Raw genomic sequence first — 16,175 nt, 5'->3', positions numbered from 1 at the left:
CACACACACACACACACACACACACACACACACACACAATACAAATATGTAATATACAAAAATTCGGTGTGGCTCCTGGGGGCTAAGCCCCCCTTGTCCTTAAAACCTAGTGACGCCCCTGGTTTTCAAAAAATAAAAACAAAAAGACTAGCAAAAAGACAAAAGGTAGCTGTGAATTAAAAATAGCCAGATAACCAGGGCCGGAATTGACATTTGGGGGCCCTAGGCAAGATCTGTTTTGGGGGCCTACTTCCACTGTTTGCCAACTTAGCGACTTTGTCACTAGATCTAGCAACTTTTTTTTTCTAAAAAGCAACTAGCGACAAATCTAGCGACTTTTCTCAGTGCTTTTAGAGACTTTTAGGAGCTTTGGTGACAGCATTTTCAAAGCACTGTTTTCCTTTCCTCCTCCGCTCCTCCACAGGCAGCGAGCGCGGAGGTGAGCCCCTCCACCTTCCTAATCCGCCCGACTCACTGAAGCCTCGTGCAGCACCCCCAACCCCTACCCCCACCCCCGGCTGAAGTCAGACGAGAGGAGAGACCGCTGCAAATGAATCACGCATGCGCAAAGCTTCCACTGCTTCTGTCTGGTTTACAAAGCGGGATGTAATATTTAATGTAATGTTTTTCTCTGGTACTGTCTCTCTAACTAAACCTCTGGACCCAGCTGTGTTTGACTCACAGATCAGTCACTTCTTCACCTCTTCCTCCTTGTGTCTTGTGACATCGAACTGTCTGCAGATTAAATTTAAGATTCCCACAAATTTAATTTATGTGAATCTAAGCATTAAAATTTATAAATTTATTTTTATTTCATTAAGTTTAATTGCAGTTCTAAACATATTTAGTGTTTTTATTCACTTTTTTTTCTCTTCATCATCTCTCCTATAGCTCATATCAGTTATTGGCAAACATCTAACTATGCAAATTAAGTGATGACGTCATCTAGCGACTTTTAGCAACTTTTAGGACAGCCAATAGTGTCTTTTCCTTGCTCAGGAGTCTGCAACACTGCTTACTTCAACATAAGTAGTCCGTAAAAGATAAGCAAAACTAAATGCTGTATGTACAGTAATTATAAACCCGGTGCAGACAATTTTACCTCTAAGAACACAGTGTACCATAGTTTACTGCTAACTGAGCACACTAACTAAATGCTGTATTAATGTGTGTAGATGGGTAAAATAGGACAAAGATTTATGCACTTTGAGTATCCTGGTTGTTTAGAAAGGATCTGTGCAAATACAGTCCACATGTCATTTATTGGTCTGAGTGATGCTCAGTGTTGAAGCTTTTAATACGAGATTAAATTTACTTTGACAAACTTAAAGTTTAAATAAATATGTATGATGCCAATTCAACAGAATAAAAAGATTATAGTATGTTGAAACATTTATTCTCTAAATTATAACTGGTAACAAGCCAAGTACATAAATAAAACATTAAATACACATTTAAATCTTAACATGAAAAAGTATTTACAAAATGTAAGGCTTAATAAATGTATCTTACAGCTAATATATCGCTAAAAGGTTGCTAAATATAAAACTGGCACGATGGTTGCTAAAAGCTGAAGTGGAAAAAGGCTGTCACCACTAACGTAGCAAAAACAAGCTTAAACAAGAGTAGAAGAATGGTTTTCAAAACCTAAATTTAACAAAAGGCTGTCTTATGGTACTAATGGTAATGAACTTATAGAGCGCTTTTCAAGTCCCTCCAGACCCCCAAAGAGCTTTACACTAACAGACATTCACCRATTCACACTCACATTAACACACTGATGATGGCAAACTACACTGTAGCCACAGCTGCCCTGGGGCACACTGACAGAGGTGGGGCTGCCATGCATCGGCACCACCGGACCCTCTGACCACCATCAGTAGGCAAGGTGGGTGTCTTGCCCAAGGACACATCGACTGAGACGGCAGGACGGGGGATCAAACCAGTGACCTTGTGGTTCCAGGACGACTCCCCTAACCACTCCGCCACAGCCGCCCTGTCTTATAATCAAAGAAATCTAGCTAAAACTTAAAAGTTCCTGAAAGCTAAAATATAGCAAATGGTTAGCATGGTGCTATAAATAGCAAAATGACAAATGTTTTAGAAGGCTAGCAAAAGTTTAGAATAGCTAGGTAAAAGTAGCAAAAGGTTTTATAAAATTAAAATAGCATTAAACTAGCTAAAAACTAAAAATATTAGGCTAGCTTAAAGCTAACGCAGCAGGCTAGCTAATAGAAAAAATGGCAAGATTGTAGCTAAAAGTAGCTCTGCTGCTAAAAGCTGAAGTATCAAAAACACATCAGTCACAACATCATGACTATTATTGCAAAGTTCAGTAACAAACTTTGAAAACATCACTCCTGGACTATAGCAGAGCTTTTGCATGACTTCATCAGCTCCCACACCTGTTTGGAAAGGCTAAGATAAAATATTTTAGTTTACTCAGTTTCTGTCTATTTCTCTGTGCTCCACAACAAGAACAGGACAGATTAAACCTGCTGAGTGTCCTTCATATCTGTATGACCAAGAGTTAATGAGTCACCAAATGACTGATTTAGAAAAACGCCTCGTTAGGTTTCTAATAAATGCAGACACTTTAGCTGTGCTGACTGCTGACATGCTGAGTCAGCGTTCACACAGTTAACCAGGTTTTGTCCTCAGGGGCCACCATCACACGTTTTACTTTTAATACCTGCTCCAACACAACTGAAACTTTTGAACAGCTGACATTTAGGCCTGTAAACATGTAAAGCCTTTATGAATTCACATTTTTGTTCTGTTCAAGTGAGTTTACAAAAGCTAAACCACAAAAAACATAAAAATTAACTCAAGATTTAAACATCAGGGTTCTCAAGTCTCATGTAGTGACTGTGAGACACACTTTTCATGAAGTGCACACACCACACTTTGTATTTCTCACGCTAAAAAACACACTAACTAAAATAAATCTGGATTGACTGCATAGATGATAGGTAGGTAGGTAGGTAGGCAGGTGGGGTAGGTAGGTAGGTAGGTAGGTAGGTAGGTAGGTAGGTAGGTAGGTAACAACCAAACACATAGACATACATATCTACAATCATCTAAAATAAAGTTACATAATAGTACATAAATAAATTTTGTGAGAATATTAAATTTAACCAACAGATTGTCAGACGTCACAGTCACACTCAGCCTCAGTCACCCTGAGTCAAATGCAGCTCTGTTCAGAGAGTTGTGTAATTTTCACAAAAAGTCTGTACATTCACACGCAGGGTGGGGGTGTGTTCAGGGTTGAAATACTGGGTGGATTGGGAGCTCTGTAGGAGGTTGATTAATTTTATCTTTTGTTTTTTTTTGCAGCTCCTATAGACTGTGAGATATAAAACAAATTTGAAGCTGAGTTTTTGAAAGAATCCCTGATTTGAAAAAACCTATGAGATTGCCTTACATGTCCACATGCCTGCAAAATGGGGGTGAAATCCATGTAATTTAAYGACAATCCATACAACTTGACATGCTTGGCCAAAAAAATAGTCACCACCAAAGAAAAAAGGTCACACTCTAATACTTGGTTGGACCACCTTCATCTTTGATTACGGCACACATTCTCTGTGGCATTGTTTAGATAAGCTTCTGCAATGTACCAAGATTTATTTTCATCCAGTGTTGCATTAATTTTTCACCAAGATCTTTCATTGATGAGTCTGACCTTCTCCAGCTAATCCCAAAGATTCTCAGTAGACTCTGTGGAGCCAATCTATGGCTATGTCCAAAATGACCAGAGGACCCAGACTACCTGGTCGAGGTGGGCCGGGTCCTTGGTAGACTGGGAAGACTGGAAAAAAAGAGGCTGTGAATTTGGGCGGTCTGACCTCCCGTCCTTACCCCGGCGTATGTCATGTCACCTAGCAACTGTGACGARGCTAAACAAGCAAACTTAAATCAAAATTAGAAAAATAACAATATAATAGCATTATTAATATCACAAAAATATAAAATTAACTTAAAGGTAACATTTGAAGAACTAAGTGACCTGCCATAGGTGCATGTTTATTTTGGGTTTTTTTATGACAAAAATATTTAAAAACATGTCTATACAAATGATAAAAGCATTAGAAGTACAACCGCTAAAAAAATAATTTTTATATCACCATATTTTAATTTAAAATGTATTCTTTTCTCGCTTTGTACTAGCATAAAAAAATCTCCTGTCGAGCCGCAATGCATTATGGGATATGGTGGGCCGAGAAGGATCCATCAGACCAGTCCTTCGATTCGGGCCAAAGGAAGGAAGCATTTGTCAGCTGCATCGGAGGAGTCTTTGGTTTTGGACGGCCTTCGTCGCGGCGCTGTGACGTATGTGGCCGACGAATTCGGCCTTTGGAGGACCCGGCCTGCCGTTATGGACACAGCCTATGTGTGAAAGTGATGTCTCATGCTCTCTGAARCACTCCTTCAAAATAAGAGCCCCATGAATCCTGGCATTGTCATCTTGGAATATGGCCGTACCATCAGGGCAGAAACAATCCATTGATGGAATAATCTGGTCATTCAGTATGTTCAGGTAGTCAGCTGACCTCATTCTTTGAGCACAAACTGTTGCTGAACCTGAACCTGACCAACTGCAACAACCTCACATCACACACCTTAGTTAAACCCAGGTGGACACTTGTTTTTGGCTGGGCAGTGGCCACCAGTCGGTGGAGGAAGGTTTTAACTGGGACACATGAAAGGTAGGATGGACTTTCATCGATGCAGGTAGGTGAAGTCTTACAGCAGATGGTTTAATGATTTTTTCCACGGGAAATGGGCCGATGAACCTGGGTGAGAGTTTCTTAGGGAAATCTTTCAGAGTGGAAAGCCATACCTTTTGTCCCACTTGGTAAGATGGTGCAGATGCACGGTGACGATCAGCAAACCGTTTATTTTGTTGTGAAGTCCTGAGTAATGCTCTCTGTGTCTGATCCCAGATCCTGTGGCAGCGACGGATGTGATGCTGAACTGAGGGGACCAGAATCTCTGAATCCTCTCTGGGAAACAAGGGAGGGTTATAACCGAGTGATGCTTCAAATGGAGAAAAACCAGTAGCTGATGAGGTATGGCCGTTATGTGAATACTAAACCCAAGGTAAGTGTTTGCACGAGGAGGAGGGATTGTTGTTAATCACATATCTAAGTGTGGACTCTAACTCCTGGTTGCGTCTTTCAGACTGCCCATTTGATTGGGGGTGATGACCAGAGGTGAGGCTGACTTTGGCACCTAAGGCGGAACAAAAAGCCTTCCATACCTGTGACACAAACTGGGGTCCACGGTCAGAAACAATGTCCGAGGGAACACCATGGAGACGAAAAACATTGTTCACCAAGAATTGAGCGGTTTCAAAAGATGTGGGAAGTTTAACCAAAGGAACGAAGTGGGCTGCTTTAGAAAATCTGTCTATGATGGTAAGAATGACGGTATTACCTTCAGAGGGTGGCAGTCCGGTAACAAAATCTAAGGCAATATGGGACCATGGATGGGCAGGTGTTGGTAGTGGTTGTAGGAGACCGGCTTGTTGTTGGTTGCTGCTTTTGTTCATGGCACAAGTTGGACAGGCAGTGACAAACTCCTTAATATCTTGGTAGGCCACCAAAAATGTCTTTTAGAGAAAGACAGCATACGAGAGATACCAGGGTGACATGTAAAACGATGATTGTGGACCCAGTCCAGTAGTTTACCAATAATTGCCTTGGGAACGAATCTGGTACCAGTGGGTCCATTGCCAGGATCAYMATCAGACTGTTGAGCCAAACGGATGGTGTTTTCAATATCCCAAGTGAGAGTTCCCACGAAGCAGGTGTTAGGTAGGATGGTGGAGTCCTTTTCATGAGAGTCTGGAGGAGAAAACAGTCTGGAGAGAGCATCTGACTTGACATTCTTTGAGCCCGGGATGTAAGTGATGGTGAAATTAAATCTTACAAAGAATAATGACTAACGGGCTTGTCGAGGGTTTAATCGTTTAGCATTTTGTGTTACTAAATGACTAGTGTTCTCGCAGTTTGCTTTAAATAATTGCCAATTAGCTTTGTTAAAGCACCATTTAATGTAAATTCTTCTTGTCTGGATATATCATCATTTATTATTATACTTATTGGAAAGTGGTCACTCCCTATTGTACTCTTACCCCTCACACTCCATTCACATGAACTTGCTAAAGTATCTGACACTAATGTAATATCTATGCATGAGACTGTACCTTTATTTAAATTGATTCTTGTTCCCTGACCATTATTTAAACATACTAAAGATCTTTCATCCATAATTTCTTCTATTATTCTGCCATTATTGTCTGTTTGGTTGCTAACAGCGATGAGTTGATCCTCAAGTCCTCCTTATAAAGCCAGTGAGCTGATGAGCCAGTCCTTCACAGGTGAGTCCAATAAACATTGGCAGATATGCAGAGAGGCATAAGGTGAAAATCACCAAATTGTCTCAAAGATACACGGTACACTGCAAGCAGGGGTGCAGTGCTGCATGTGAGATTATTTTTTTAGCAAACTTAGTTAGCAGAACTAAATTTAGTGGAAGCTAAATTGTTCCTTTAAAGGTTTCCAAAGTTAGCATGAATGTTAATCTCATAAATAAAAGTTAGCTTTGCTTTTAGCTGTTAGCATATTAGCTGAACTGTTTCTACCACTGTTGGGAAACTGTTAGTGAAAAAACTCATTTTATGCTAACATTTTCAAAAGTTAGTAAAAATGCTAATCTGCTGTAAGAATCAATTGCTTTGTTTGCTGTTAGCGTATTAGCYGAGCTGATTCCAACATTGTCAAAAACCACAAGAAGCATCATTTCCTGAATGAGCTGAACAATTTGAAAATTTAAATAACAGAAATAAGAGAAAGTTTCCTGGGGTAGTTTAACTGCAAGAAAGGATGCAAGAAGTAAGAAAAAAAAACTAAATTGGGTAAATAAAAATAATGGCTGTAATTGTAAAGAGAGATTGGACCGTAAAAGCACATCTATTTTGGGCCTTGTTTCCACAGAATGTTGAAGTTAGCCTATTGTTCATGGTGTGAGAGCTGACCGCTCCCAATAAACCCTAAGAGCTTGTTAAAAGCTTAACAAATACAAAGCTGTGCCCTTTATGAGGCATCGACATCATGATCTGCTCACTCCGGACATCCTCAGCAAACAAACCCACAGTGGATGTCTTCTCTAATGAGGCCCGCTTGTTTGACGAGCGCTGCTTCACAGATGCCTCCATTTGGAAGACACTTAAACCGACTGCAATCGTTTACAGGTATCACTTTCTGTGGCTTTGGTCTTATTGACAAATCAAAGTGATGATGTCAGAGGGATGAAGCAAAAACAAGAGGACAATCTCAGGTTAAGGAAACAGAAGTGTTATCTTTGAACACCATTCAGAATGGTTAATGGAGCAAAATGACATTTAACATTAGCTTACAAATAACTTGCTCACATTAGTTACATGTGGCCCAAAATTTTAAAGCAAATACCCCACATAACAAAACTGGTCAGGCCCAGTTCTTGGCCACATCATGTCCATGCCTGAGAAGTAACACTTGGTCCAGATATTGCAAAGAATGAGAGTCGTTTGGTGAGTTTACTTAGTTATTCCATCTGTGTTTGTGTCTCTTTCCTGTCCCCCAACCCAGCCAGTCGAGGCAGATGGCTGCCTGTCCTGAGCATGGTTCTGCTGGAGGTTTCTTCCTGTTAAAAGGGAGATTTTCCTCTTCACTGTCACCAATGTGCTACTCAGGATGGGAGACTGTGATGAAGTGATTCAACACAATCTGCTGCCTTCTTTAGATTGATTGTTTTTGTGTACAGTGCCCTGAGATGATGTCTGTTGTGGCTTGGTGCTGTATAAATAAACTGAATTGAATTGGTAGCCTGGATGCAGCTTGCCAGAGGTGATCAATGGAATGGCCGGAACCCACATACACTGTAGTATACAACAACTGGACCAGTTGTGGCATTGACAGATGTGGACAAAATATATAAGATAAGATAAGATAAGATAAGATAAGATAAGATAAGATAAGATGTACTATAAGTACTTCAACGAAACAACTGGGATAATTGAGGGAGGTCCTTACAGATGTAGTCCACATAAACCAAACTACAACTGGGCCAGTTGAGGTCCTGACAGATAAGTGCCACAGACACCAAGCTACAATTGTGCCAGTTGTGGCATTGATATCTATGGACCACATACTGTATACCAAACAACAAGTGGGTCAGTCAAGGTCCTGACAGTTGTGGACCACACATACAAACAGCCACTGGACCAGTTGGGGTCCTGACAGATGTAGACCACAGACACCAAACTACAATTGGGACATTTGTGGCATTGATAGATGTGGACTACATTTACCAAAAATCAACTGGTCCAGGTGAGGTCCTAACAGATGCGGACCACATATACCAAACAATTGGGCCATTCAAGATCCTGACAGATACATACCACACATACACACAGCCATTGGACCATTTGGGATTCTGACAGATGTAGACCACATACACCAAACAATTGGGCCAGTCAAGATCCTGACAGATGTAGACCATATAAGCCAAACAACAACTGGGCCAGTTGAGGTCCTGACAGATAAGTGCCACAGACACAAACTACAATTGTGCCAGTTGTGGCATTGACAGATTTGGGRCACATACTGTATACCAAACAACAATTAGGTCAGTCAAGGTCCTGACAGATGTGGACCACATATACCAAACAACTGGGCCAGTGGTGGCACTGTCATGCACATGCAATTATTATTTTCTGGAACTTTTATAAAAATTATGTCCAGTTGTGAATGAAATATTTAGCTATAAGACAGATGAATCACTTCCTTACAAAAACCAACAGATTCCCAAAGTTAGCTGAACTAAGGGGCAGTATTTGGTTAGAGCTGTGCCACATGTTGCTGTTTACATTCTTTAGAAAATGCTGGGTGGTTATGTGGGAAAATCTTAGGCTTACACCGGCTCTTGTAGCAGACTTTGTAGTGTTTATTCTGAAGGGATAAACAGAAGCTGGGCTCTGACTTCAACAGATGCAGTGTGAGGGTCAGTCTTGGCTTCTCAGTCTCTGGTTTGGAAGTTAAGGTAGGAAAACAAGTTGTTCAGAAAGGAATCATATTAAAGGGATAGTCCAACCAACTATTTGTCTAATCATTAGTTTGTGTTTTATTAGTGGGTGATCCTGGTCCTCCAGGGCCACTATCCTGAATGTTTCACTTGTTTCTCTGCTCCAACACACCTGATTTGTATGAATGAGTGATTGACAGGCTTCTGCAGAAGATAAAATACCACCAAAATGCACCACAGATTGCCACAGGAGGTTGTTCCTACCAGTGGCCATCAAACTCTATAACTCCTCCCTAAACATGTGAAACTAGATCATCTGGACAATTACATTAATGCATATGCACATTTTATTATTTTTAGTCTTTATTTGATATTAACTTACTGTATTTTACCCATGACACTCACCAAACATGTACAATATACCAAACGTTTAAAAAAAATTGACCCTTATCGTCCCGCGAGGGGAAATTGAGTCTCTGCATTTAACCCTTCGCACATGTGAACACACATTTGAGGCAGTGGGCTGCCAGTTTCGGTGCCCGGGGAGCGGCTGGGGGGTTGGGGGCCTTGCTCGGGGGCCCAGGGTGGGGCTGGTTGGTTCGGGGAGTCAAGCCGGCGATCTTCTTATCACAGACACGGCTTCTCTACCCTCTGCACCACCCCTCCCCCATCATCTCTTGTTACATGCTGTGTGCACATTCTCTTAATAGTTCTATTATTTTTATTGTTTATGTGTACATAAGTGTGCTTATTTGTAATCCTGGGTGTTTATACTTATTTTATTCTGGCGTGCTTATTTCTTTCTTTTCACATTTCTCTGATCTGAACGGTTGCAGCTGTAATTCCTGTAATTTCTCTCGGGGATCAATAAAGGATTCTGATAAAGGGGGAATTAAATCACTGAATCAGATGTGCAGAGAAGCAAGTAAAACATGCAGGACAGAGGCCAGGATTGGACACTCCTGGTGTAGAGAAAGACGAAGTCTTTATCCAGGTTAGCCAAATTAACCTAGCCTAGCCAGGCTTCTACCTGATCTTTTCCACTGGGATTATTAAAGTATTTTTGAATTTGAATTTATTAATTTTTTTTTTAGATTGTTCAGGCTTACAGAACAAATATTTCTCACTAAATAAATTACAAAATAAAGTCCCAATTTTCAGGAAAAAAGCCAGAATTCTGAAAAATTTTCCCCCTATTTTAAGAAATCCAGAATTTTGCGTTAGAAATGTCACCAATTCAGTTTTTAGTGATTTCAGTTTTCAGATTTTGGAATCTTAGATTTCCAATTATTTTCTTGTTTTGAGAAAAACATCAGAATTCCAACTTTGATCTCAGAATTCAAACTTCTGAGATTATAACCTCTCTTCCACAAATCTGACTCGCTAACTAGTCTCTAACATGTTCAAACCCACGGTCACGTGACCTCAGAACAATGTTGTATCTGAATATAAACAGGTTTACCTTCATATCTGCTGCTCGTGGTTCTTCAGAATCAGTCTTCTCTGTGACTGTAGCTCATGTGATCMAATTGCGGCAGTTTTCTTGTCTGACCCTCGTTGTGAGAAGGTGGGACCATTTCTCGGGTTCCGTTAGAACCAGGGAAACAGCTCAACTGACAGGAAGTTACATCCTGAACACAACAGCTCTCTGCCATGAAGTAACGCCTTCATCAGACGTGTGTGGCTCTTTTATTTATGTCTTCACATCTTCGAGAGTTACAAAAACCTGTCAGACATAAAGATGGGGGTGAAGCAGAGAACATCTGGTCATTGATGCTACACACCTTGGATCACACAGAGGCTGCACTTCTGAGGCGTTTCAAACTTTATGCACATAACTGCAGAAAACAGCAACTGTAGTTGAAGCAGTTCAGAACAGGATGTCACTTGAACCACCAGACTGCCTACAGCTGTTTAAGACAAAAAGATCTGAATCCAGAGGTTTGTTTAGTTCTGACTCTGGCCCGTAATGTTTATCACTTCACTGATCAGATCAAAGACTTATGCATGGAATTTTTATAAAACTGACAGATGTGGACCTCATATACCAAAAAATCACTAAAACGAAAAGTTTTAGCTTTAATATTTTTGGTTGATTAAATTAAACTATACCTTGGTTTAAAGCTGTTTGTGGTCAGTTTAAATGCCAGGATGATAGTAAGAACAAAGAAAGTGAGCTTTAGTGATGGTGACTGACACTGTTAACATGATGATCTCCAGTGGTGGGCACAGTCCTGCTAACAATAGCAAAGCTAATTTTACATTTAGTGCATTAGCATTTTTGCTAACTTCAGAATCCATTAGCGCCCCAGTTAGCATTGTAAGGTCTGGAGGTTGAGGTAGGTCCCATAAGCAGACTGGCAGGCAGGCTAAAAAAGAACAAAAATGTTTATTTAAATTAAAGGCCGACGTAGRGGCAGCAAAAAATACACAAAAAAAGGTAACAAGCACACACAGGAGGAAGCCAGGGTGGAAACCAAACAATGACTGGATGAAGGTGGAGAGAAAATGAGCAGAATATATACAAACAGGGATGAGTGGAAGTTGGAAACAGCTGGGAGATTAGAAAGTGAAGACAGGTGTGGGGAAAAGATCTAGAGAGAACTGAGGTGAAAGAGTAATGGCACAAAGAGGACACAAGAGGGCAGAAGACAAGACATAAGACCAAAGATCCTCACAGTACCCCCTCTCCAGACAATAAACAGAAAATACAAACACGGGAGCGAGGTGGGGGGTACAAACAACCAAGACAGGACAGCGGGCAAGAGACAACAGGAGACACAAGACTCGGAAAAGACAGGACAAAAGCACAAGGACAAAACAAATCAAAAAAACTAACCAAAAACCGACAGGAAGTCCTGGGAAAAAAACTAAAACAGTCACAGGATGGCCCTAGGCACATCTAATGTGGGGCCAGAGTTCAGATGGACGCCCCGGTGTTAGGCCATGGTAAAGGAAGAGCTTTGGAGTGTGGCCCGGAACTTGGCCGCAGAGGAACCGGGTCTCTGGAGGGCGGCCCAAGCTAAGATGGTTTAGGTCCCACCAAGCGGGTGGAAGCACAAGAACAGGGGCCGGCTCAGGAGACTCAGGATACTCAGAGGCCGACGTAGACTCAGGAACAGGCTAACCTGGGGACTTCACAATCCAACCCGGGGTTTCTGGAACTGATGGTTGTGGTACTGGTGCAGAGACTGGAGCTGAAGACTCCAATGGAGTGGGACCAGATGAAGATGGCTGAGCAGGTGAAGTTGGTGATGCCAGACCAGGCTTTGATGAAGAAGATGAAGATGTGAACGACTCAGGTGGAAGCAAAGAGTACCCAGAATACTCAGGACAGAAAGGATCATCCTCAGGATCATAGTCAGACTCTGAAGACTCGAACTCTGGAGCAGGACCAGACGAAGGTGATGATGGAGCAGGACCAGATGATGATGGAGATGACGCAGGACCAGATGATGACGCGATGATCCGGAGGCTGCAACAGACATGGAGAGCTCGCCTGGAGCTGCGGCTGACGTGGGCGACTCTCGGGGGACTGCATCTTCTCCCCCCTTAAGGACACCAAAACAGGTCTCAAGGACGTTGACTCCCACCGGAGCGCAGGAGAACGAGAAGGRGCCGACCCTCACTGGAGTACAGGCACCTGTTGGCTCTGGAGAGCAAGAATCCATTGGCTCAGCAGGGCAGGAACCTGAAGAGGCAGCCCACTTCCTCCAGTGAGGGCGATGGCAGCAGCGGTGAGGAGGACTCAGAAKGGAACCCAGTGCAGGATCCCCTTTTTCCGGTGGTGGAGAAGAAGTTGGTTCTTCGGGGGAACAGACGAGTGGAGGAAACAGAATCAGTCGAAGGAGACTGCGATCCTGCAGAGCCTCACCAAAAGCGCCAACATCCCTGGGTGGGCGACCAGCTGGGGGATTCGAGTGAACAGACTGATAAAATTATCAGTTCGCCACCAACCTGTCCCACACGTCAACAGACGGGTCGGCGGAGTCGATGAAGGTACTCTTGCGGATCAGATCTGCTTCCTCTGAGGAGAAATCCTCCAACAAGCAGAAATCTGCTGGGTCCTCTCTTGGTCCGATCATTCTCTAAGGTCTGGAGGTTGAGGTGGGACCCATAAGCAGACTGGCAGGCAGTAGTGATGGGACGAACATCACTGGTGCAACACTGGTCAGCAATGTGCTGAGCACACAAGATTGCAACCCCGTATTGGTGCGTGTATCGCTTTAAGAAAAAGTCATGTGACCGATACAGAAAGTGTGTCATTTGGATGTGCTGCGCCAAAGTGTTTATAAGGAAACAAACTATCGATATGTTGTGGGTTTGTTGGATAGAGCTTTGCTGTTGCTGTTGGATTTTTGCCCTCAACTTGTTCCACTGACTTCATGGATTGTTCCAAGACATTTTCCCCAGTCTGGAATAATTTTGATGTTGTGATGACAAACAAACAAACAAACAAACAAACAAACAAACAAACAAACAAACAAACAAACAAACAAACAAACAAACAAACAAACAAACAAAGATTTATTTCTAAAATATTTGTTACAACCTCTGGAAACCTCTTGATATGAAGGTTGAGGAGAACAAGAAGACAAGATACAACAACCAATTCCATAATTGAAGTCCAATGTTACCTGGCTGAAAGCAGCACACCCAGAACACAATACCTGTTACAATATTAGAAAAATACCCAGAAAAAATATGCACACCTTTATCAACTCGCACTTAATATTTTGTGCTCACCAACTTCATCTGTACCCTATGAAAGAGTTTTTCTCTAAAACAGGAGAACTGGTTTCTAAGAGAAATCACCCTGGAGCAAAGACACTTTAAAAACTTTTGTTCCTTAATAAAAATGCATAAACTAATCACTTTTTTGTATTTTTAGTATATTATATATTATTAGTATTTTATTTTATATGGTTTAACACTTTATGTTCATGGCCTCAGACAGTGGACTTGTGTCCATTCTTGTCCTGTTAGATCTCAGTGCAGCATTTGATACAATCGATCACAATATTTTATTCCGTAGACTTGAACTTGATATTGGGATTACAGGAACAGCTCTAAAATGGTTTGAGTCTTATTTAACTGATAGATTTCAGTTTGTTAATGTTAATAATGAATCTTCTTCTTACACCAGAGTTAGTCATGGAGTTCCTCAGGGTTCAGTGTTTGGACCAATCCTCTTTATTTTATATGCTTCCATTAGGTAAAGTTATTAAACAGCATGGGATAAATTTCCATTGTTATGCTGACGATACTCAGTTAAATTTATCCATGAAACCTGATGATTCCAACCAGTTACAGTACTTAAACTACAAGCATGTCTTACAGACATAAAAACATGGATGACTCTTAACTTTCTGCTTCTAAACTCAGATAAGACAGATGTTATAGTTTTTGGACCTGAACATCTTAGGGATCAACTTTGTAGCCTTTCACCTTCTCTGAATGGCAGTAATCTGGCCTCCAGTTCTAATGTAAAGAACCTTTGTGTTATTTTTGATCAGGATTTCTTTTAACCCCCACATTAAAAATGTTACCAGGACCGCGTTCTTCCACTTGCYTAATATCATTAAAATTAGAAACATTTTGTCCAGAAATGAAGTGGAAAAACTGATTCATGCATTTATCATGTCTAGACTGGATTACTGTAATTCTTTATTGTAGTGAAAACCCCCTGTTAAAAACTATGAATATGATTTTTAACTAAGAGCTTTCCTTCCTGGCTCAGTAATGGAATTGTTGGAACAAAAATGAATCAATCAAACACATACAGAAACAGACAAAGTCGTTCAGGTTTATTTTGGCCACTTAAAGTTAATTGACTTTTATTAAAGGCACAGTGTGTAGGATTTTGTCAAGTCTTTTAGCTGAAAAGCCGACGTGGCGGCAGCAAAAAAAAAAAAAAAAAAAAAGGGAACAAGCACACACGGGAGGAAGCCAGGGTGGAAACCAAACAATGAGTGGATGAAGGTGGAGAGAAAATGAGAAGAATATATACAAACAGGGATGAGTGGAAGTTGGAAACAGCTGGGAGATTAGAAAGTGAAGACAGGTGTGGGAAAAGATCTAGAGAGAACTGAGGNAACAGCTGGGAGATTAGAAAGTGAAGACAGGTGTGGGAAAAGATCTAGAGAGAACTGAGGTGAAAGAGTAATGGCACAAAGAGGACACAAGAGGGAGAGAGCAGATAAGACATAKGACCAACGATCCTCACAAGTGTCTGCTCAACTGGATGGAAACAGAGGCTATAAGGTTATCAATTAGTGTTAGCTTCCGCTAATTTTTATTTATTAATTTTATTTTATTACCCGTTTAGAGGTTTTGCGTTTGCAAAGCTAAGTTTTTACTTAACAGATTAACATTTTTGAAAACTTTATAAATGTTAGCGGGCCAATTAGCTTCTGTTAAATTGAATTCTGCTAAATTTAAGTTCAGTAACAAAAACAAACCAACCATCCCCTCAKACATGCAGCACTGCACACCTTTGTCACGTTCCGTGTGTGTGTGGCTGTGGCAGAGGGGAGGCATCCTGGAACTAGAAGGTTGTCGGTTCAATCCCCCGTCCAGCTGTCTCAGTTGTCGTGTCCTTGGGCAAGATACTTTCACCCCAAATGCCGCTGATGTGTGTCCCATCAGTGTATGAATGTGATCTGCACAGATTAGTCTCCATAGATGATTGTACATGTTAGCTTTGTAGGAGATCTGGTAGAGTGCTGTGTGAATGGGTAAATGAGGACACAGATTGTAGTGTGAAGTGCTTTGAGTGTCCTGGATGGATAGAAAGTACAGACCAGACCATTTATCTTTAGCATTTTGTGTGTAGCTGTATTAGTCATGATGCTTTAACTGTGTTTGGTGGACATGGAAATGTTTTTAAGAGCTTTTAGCTAAGATTCTCGCATTTTTGTGGATACCACCTGTAGAGGATGTAAAAGATGGCAGTTTGGCGTTCCTGGACTGTGATGTCTCAGTTTTGGATGGAGGACGGTTGGAAACTGACGTGTATCGCAATCAATCAATCAATCAATCAATCAACCAATCAATCAATCAATCAATCAATCAATCAATCAATCAATCAATCAATCAATCAA

The 16,175-nt window shown here is 41.3% G+C and overlaps 1 protein-coding gene and 1 long non-coding RNA gene across 3 annotated transcripts in view; one reads left to right on the top strand and one right to left on the bottom strand.

Moving 5' to 3' along the window:
- Positions 1-6,315, top strand: part of LOC106527764 (uncharacterized) — a 10,414-nt gene extending 4,099 nt beyond the window's left edge. Inside the window, exons 2-3 of the long non-coding RNA XR_001311422.1 lie at positions 4,950-5,106; positions 5,188-6,315. This is a non-coding gene — a long non-coding RNA (uncharacterized LOC106527764). The remainder of the gene's footprint in view (positions 1-4,949; positions 5,107-5,187) is intronic.
- Positions 1-16,175, bottom strand: part of dpp4 (dipeptidyl-peptidase 4) — a gene marked incomplete at its 3' end in the record, with an annotated part of 67,212 nt that overhangs the window by 46,678 nt on the left and 4,359 nt on the right. Inside the window, 1 exon segment of one of the 2 annotated variants that reach the window (XM_014022748.1) lies at positions 10,535-10,555. Within the exon segment in view, the coding sequence (XP_013878202.1) occupies positions 10,535-10,540 (6 nt within the window). 2 annotated transcript variants of the gene reach the window in all.

Source organism: Austrofundulus limnaeus, unplaced genomic scaffold (assembly GCF_001266775.1).
Source record: "Austrofundulus limnaeus strain Quisiro unplaced genomic scaffold, Austrofundulus_limnaeus-1.0 Scaffold341, whole genome shotgun sequence".
NCBI lineage: Eukaryota > Metazoa > Chordata > Actinopteri > Cyprinodontiformes > Rivulidae > Austrofundulus > Austrofundulus limnaeus.
This window is presented reverse-complemented; position numbering and strand designations above follow the sequence as displayed.